The 6,141-nt window shown below is 50.5% G+C and overlaps 1 protein-coding gene across 1 annotated transcript; it reads right to left on the bottom strand.

The window, feature by feature from the left end:
- Positions 1 to 3,318: 3,318 nt before the first annotated feature.
- Positions 3,319 to 5,720, bottom strand: LOC147993098 (uncharacterized). The gene is made up of 5 exons (XM_087542253.1): positions 5,397 to 5,720; positions 4,524 to 4,667; positions 4,139 to 4,433; positions 3,850 to 4,060; positions 3,319 to 3,749 (listed from the first exon to the last, which is right to left on the bottom strand). The coding sequence occupies exons 2-4, from the start codon at positions 4,662 to 4,664 to the stop codon at positions 4,026 to 4,028; spliced, it is 471 nt and encodes a 156-aa protein (XP_087398379.1). The 5' UTR covers positions 4,665 to 4,667; positions 5,397 to 5,720; the 3' UTR covers positions 3,319 to 3,749; positions 3,850 to 4,025.
- Positions 5,721 to 6,141: the final 421 nt, after the last annotated feature.

The raw sequence follows: 6,141 nt of genomic DNA, 5'->3' as shown, positions 1-6,141 counted from the left end.
TTGCCGTGTTGTCGCAGCCTCGCCGAGGAGATCCCCCATGTGCCGAAACCTGTGAGGTGCGCCAACGCTATCGTCGACGTCGAACAGCTCCGACCTCGCCGTTGGCGGGGTTGCGAACTGCCTCTCGGGACCCACCTTGCTTGACGTCATGGTGTCCGGTGACACCGTACCCGGGGACGGTGTTCTCGGGGTTGCTGTTCCCGGATCCACACCTCCCGGGCTTCCCGGTGTGGCACTTCCCGGGGTCTTGCTTCCCGAGGTTGTAGAGTACATCGGGTACTCCACAGTGAAGGAGATGCTTGCCGGGGCCTCCCCCGACGCCTCCTAAGTCTACCGCGCGTCTTCGTCGAAGATGACGTCGCGCGAGACATGCACATGCTTTGAGACGGGGTCGTACATCTTGTATGCCTTAGAGCCCGTCTCATAGCCCATGAGCACCATTGTGGTGCTCCTATCATCGAGCTTCTTCAGCTGTGGGCACGCCGTCTTGACATGCCCGACGCAGCCAAAGGTGCGGAGGAAGCGTACATCGGGCTTCCTCCCGTACCACGCCTCGTAAGGCGTCTTGCCGTCGACGCTCCTTGTGAAGGAGCGGTTGAGGATGAAGACGGTCGTGAGTACGGCCTCCCCCCAATATGTGCTCGGCACCTGCTCTGCCTTGAGCATGCAGCATGCCATCCCGAGCACAGTTTGGTTCCTCCGCTCGACGACGCCGTTCTGATGCGGCGAGTAAGGGGCTGTGAGGTGACACTGCACCCCTTTCTCGGTGCAGTGCTTGTAGAACGTGGCCGACGTGAACTCGCCGCCATGGTCCATGCGCAGTACATGCAGCTTGTGGCCGCACTCGACCTCTGTTGCCGCTTGCTGCTTGACAATGGCTCGCTCCGCCTCATCCTTGGAGGCGAGGAGCAGCACCCACATGAACCTAATGTAGTCGTCGACGAGCAGCAGGATGTAGCAACACCCTCCTGGCGTTGCCGGGGTGATTGGGCCGCAGAGGTCCCCATGAACCAGCTCCAGGGGTTTCTGCGCCCGATAGCGTGCCTTTTTGGGGAAGGGCAGGCGTCGCTGCTTCCCGGCAAGACACGCATCGCACAGTTCGTCAGCGTGCTTGATGTGAGGTAGCCCGCGAATGAGGTTGCCTCGCACCATCTTCCGCAACCCATCGAAGTGCTGGTGTCCTAGCCGGGCATGCCAACGCCATGCATCGGAGACATGACCCACGGCAAGGTACACTGGATGCACGGGTCAAAAGAAGAACTTGTAGAGGCGGTTCGGCGAGCGGGTTACCTCGATCAGCAGCCTCTTCTGCTGGTCACGCATGGTGAGAACACCGCGCCGGATGCCGATGTCGAACCAGCCCTCGTCGAGCTGTCCGACACTCACGATGCTGCTCTTGAGCGCCGGGATGAAGTAGACGTCCGTGAACGCCCCGTGATCACCCCCTTTGTCAGCGAAGACAACGGTCCCGCGTCCGTGGATCTCCACCACGGATCCATCTGCGAACCGCACCTTCCCGGTGATTGAGCGGTCCAGCTCTGCGAACGCGTCGACCGAACCAGTCATGTGGTTCGTGGCTCTAGTGTCGAGGAACCAACCCTCACTTTGCTTACCGCCCGCAAGCGTGGGTGTGGTCACGACTCTCTCCTCGTTTAGGAAGATGAAGCCACACGCACATGCCGTTGTCGGAGAGCCATCTCCCGCCAACGCAGTAGATCCCGAACATCTCGTCGTTGGGGTGTGGGTGACCCGAGTCTCCGTGCGCTCCTGCACGGAGTCGATGGTTGCCAGCATCATGGTCGGAGCATGATCCGCCATATGCGTCATTGTCGCGCTAACTTGCACGGCCTCGTCGGGTCCTGAGGTTGTCGGGGACGCCGTCGCCGGGGTGTGGCTCCCCCAACATCCGAGCCTTCATCGCCTCCCAGTCAACAGGCCCCAAGAACGTCATTGTCGAGGTGTGGCCTGTCACTGGAGTGATGGTTCCCGTGGACGGGATCCGTGGACGGGATCCGTGCCTCCTGCATAGAATGGGTGGATGTCGGGGCCGTGGTCGCGAGAGACGTTGAGTTCTCCTGCACGGGCTCGACTCTTGCCAGCATCATTGCCGGCCCGCTGTCCACGGTAGCCTGGACGAGTTTTGCCGTTGCCGCGGCTGCCTCGTCGGCTTTCCTCCTGTGGCTATCCCGGATCCAGTGACCCGGCATGTTGCAGTAGCGGCACTTGCCACCGTTGCTAGTGCCTCGCCGTGCCTGGCTTGGCTTGTGACCGCGGTTTCCGCCGCCACTCTGGGTGCGGCCTCCGCCTCTGCCGCGACCTCTGCTTCCCGTGGGGGTGCCTCCCCCACTGCCGGAAGAGCCGTCGCGGCCGCGCTGCTAAAGCTGCGCGTCCCACTGCTCCCTGGTGAGCAGTAGTTCGCCGCCAACACGGTTGTCGGCTTCGTCGCCGCGCTCCTCGACAACCATCAGCCGCCCTACCAGCTCGTCGATCGTCATGGTGGAGAGATCCACCAAACTCTTGATGGACCAGGCCAGTTGCTTGTACTGCCTGGGGCCGACGTGGAGGAACTTGAGAATCACCATCTTATTGTCAATGTGATCCCCGAGCGTTGCGAGCTCGTTGACGAGACCTTGCAGCCGCAAGGCGAACTCGTTGACTTGTTCACCGGCCTTGAACCGGATCTCCTCGTACTGGAGCGCAAAGTCTGGGCCTTCGACTCCCGTACGCGCTCCATGCCGATGCGTAGAGTTTTGATGGTGTCCCATGCTTCCTTGGCCGTCTCCTTGGCGCCAAGGGTGAGCACCATCTCCGGTGGGACGGAGCGCAAGATCGCCTCCATCGCCAATCAGTCCTCCTCGTACTCGACATCGCCGGTATCCAGTATACACTACTAGGGAAAAGGCTAGCAGCAGCGCGGGTTTTAGACCTATCAGTAGCGCGGGGTGGTGCACTACTGATAAGGCGCTACAGCTAACGAATAGCTGTAGCGTGCCTCCACCCACGCTACGGCTAAATCGACTTAGTAGCAGCGAGTTCCAGGAGGAGCGCTGCTGGTAATTAGTAGTAGCGCTTCTCTCTGCCCGCGCTGCTACTATTATTACGTATTTTATTTCTTTTTTATTTCATGTTGTATTCGTACACCTTTACACAAATTTACGTACAACAAGAATTTACAAATTGTTTTTACATCATAATGAGTTATTACATCACGGGGTGAAAGAACCGTGTGGACTAGTTTCAAGTGGACGGACATCCACTTGAAACTAATCCGCGGTTCTTTCACCCAATGATATAATAAATATCATCATCATCATCATATCATTAACAACTTATCATCATCATCATATCATTGGTCACTAGTCGTAATCACAAGTACTCCTGACATCTTCAACTCTAACACATTGTATCACATAATAAACATATTGTACCTCATAGGACCTACTACATTCTCTTAGGACCTACTATATTCTCTAAGGTAAAATAGCAAAAAACAAGATAGCCCCTCGCTCTCTATTATGGAGAATGTAGATTATCCTGTCTCCAATTCTTGCCTTTCGCTTAATGTTGCTTCCAAGAACCTCCTTACGAATGTCCAAACATTTTTTCCACTCTTTGATTAGCATGTGTTCACCGGTTTCAGAAATTCGATATGCACAGGTGAGATCCGTAGGATGACCTGGCTGTAGGTTCAGAACTTCAAGGTGACCATTGTAATACATCAGATGGGGCACACAATCTATCGGGATTTTCTGTTGAAAAACATATTAATAACTTTGTAGTTAGCAATGATGTACTAGTTTTACAAGTATGCAAAAAATGCACGGATGTCGTAATAGTAAAATATCTTACCAGGGTATCTCCATAGAAGTTATCGTGGTTCAACACGTGCACTAGTGGCACGTATTCACCATAATTTGGAGGAGGTCGATAATAGGTATTGTAATTCTCAAAAAAAGTACAATAAGCAATCAAATGATTTTTCTCCTTATAAGTTAATTCGGAGCCATCAGTGTAGTGGGTTTTGTCTACCACTGCACATTCTTTGAAGATTCAAAATAAGCTGTCAATGGAAATAAGCTGTCAACTATTTTGAAATAAAAAATATAAATTAGTTAATAACTATGTTTGAGAAACTCACATTGCGGTAGAATCGGAAGCGTATCAACAAGGACCCAAATGTCCATATTGTCTTGCTCGACGTCAGGATGACCAAGATCCATGGTGACAATCATACCCTCATAAAAACCATACATTTTGCAAAGTGCTTCCCAATTTTGACAACCAAAATGGGTTACGCTCTGAGAATTATACAGATTTACTTCAAAATCGATATCATGATGGGTCCTTAGGTGTATTTTCTTTGTTTGAAAATTTTCATGGTCTTCAAAACCCATCCTCTCCAAGACATAGCATCTTGCATGGCATGGGATAAGCTAGTCAAATTGTAAAAGATGAAAATTAGACGTTGAAATAGTTGAAGTCATGCTTAATTACAAAAAAAAACACTTGTCGTTGTTGCGTACCGTTTCAACATCGAAGGTCTCCTCGAGCTTAATGCTGAAGCGCCGATCTTCGTCCAGCTCAACGAACCTGTCGCACATACCTCGATCGTCGTGGCACCAGCTGGACTCCCCCGGGAGACTGTCATCGTCCGAGTACGACATTTCCTACATTCATAATTCAAAGATTAAACTTGTACAATTAAATATATGTATTAAAAAACCTAAATTAGATCATTACTTTTCAAAGAAAATCCAGGCCACTCGATATTTCTCACATATTCTAGCACAAGTCATGCCAGAATTCACGGAAAAATCCAGCATGACCTTTGCTAAAAAAGGACATATCGAGCGCCTGAAATTTGCCGGAACGGAAATTAATCAACACTCCGGCAAAACATAGGCCACTCGGAGGTGTAACCAAAACATGAAATAATTGCTTAAACTAAAAAATAACACCAAATATGGCATGTTCAACTAGTTCTTACTAAATATAAACTTAGTATAAAAAGAAAAAAACTAGTTCTTTCTAAAAATGAAGTAGTTCAACTAGTTATTAATTTACTTACTATACTAGTTCAACTAAAACTTAACTAGTTCAACTCAAACTAAACTAGTTCTATTAATTCAACTAGTTCTTACTAAATATAAAGTTACTATAAATAGAAAGAAACTAGCACATCTACTACTACTAATTAACATCTAACTACTACATCTACTACTAATTAACATGTACTACTGCTAATTATACAACTAGTTTACCATCACTACTAGTAATTAATATCCACTACTTCTAAAAATCATTATCTATGAACCCTAAATTAACATCTACTACTACTAAAATCATCTACTAACTAAGCAAAGAGAGAGGGGGTTGGGGAGGGGTGGGGGGCTTACAGAGGAAGAGACGATGGCGGGGAGGTGCTCGGCGACGGAGGGGCGGCGAGGGCGGGCTCGGGATCGGGAGGGCGGCGGTCCTGGGCGGCGGGCTCGGCGGGCTCGGTCGAGGGCGGCGGCGGTGAGGTCGAGGGCGGTGGCGGTGAGGTTGAGGGCGGGGCGGCGGCGGTGAGGGCGCAGGCGCGCTCGGGCTCGGGCGGCGGCGACAGGGAGTAGGGGAACATGACGGTGGGGGGGAAAGGAGGACTTAGCGAAATTTTGATGCGTGGGGTGGTTAGCTCGAACTAGCAGTAGCGCACGTACAGAAAACGCGCTATAGCTAACTTATCTACAGCGCGTTTTGGAAAAAACCGCTACTGCTAATGGAAGCAGTTATTTCTTTTGTTTAGTAAAAACATCAAAAATATAAATTGGCCATCATTGATCTTTTTGTGTATAATCTAAATAGTCAACATGAATCCTCACTGTACCTGTATAGGTACAGGCGAGGATTCATATTGCAACCACAAATCATACACATATAGTTCAATGAAGACCAAGTGCTCGAGATAGGTTGAGAAACAACATATTTAAGGTGGTAAACACCTTGTTCGCTTAGCAGTATGGGACTAAACTTAATTAGTTGCGGTCATACTTACCAGCAGCGAGTTTTGAGCAAAACCGCTGCTACTAAGTTCTTTAGCAGTAGCGCGTCCACGGGAAGGGCGCTACTACTATATCTAGCCTGGAGGCAACACCGTGGCAA

Source organism: Triticum urartu, chromosome 1A (genome assembly GCF_056163025.1).
Source record: "Triticum urartu cultivar PI428250 chromosome 1A, HENAU_Tu73, whole genome shotgun sequence".
Lineage (NCBI taxonomy): Eukaryota > Viridiplantae > Streptophyta > Magnoliopsida > Poales > Poaceae > Triticum > Triticum urartu.
This window is presented reverse-complemented; position numbering and strand designations above follow the sequence as displayed.

Bases quoted from the DNA above. Each gene is read 5' to 3' on its own strand.
- LOC147993098 (XM_087542253.1), bottom strand. From the start codon at position 4,664: ATGTCGTACTCGGACGATGACAGTCTCCCGGGGGAGTCCAGCTGGTGC. The intron at 4,434-4,523 runs GTACGCAACAAC...CAATTTGACTAG, and splicing joins AGACCTTCGATGTTGAAACG to CTTATCCCATGCCATGCAAG. The intron at 4,061-4,138 runs GTGAGTTTCTCA...TTCCATTGACAG, and splicing joins GCTTCCGATTCTACCGCAAT to CTTATTTTGAATCTTCAAAG.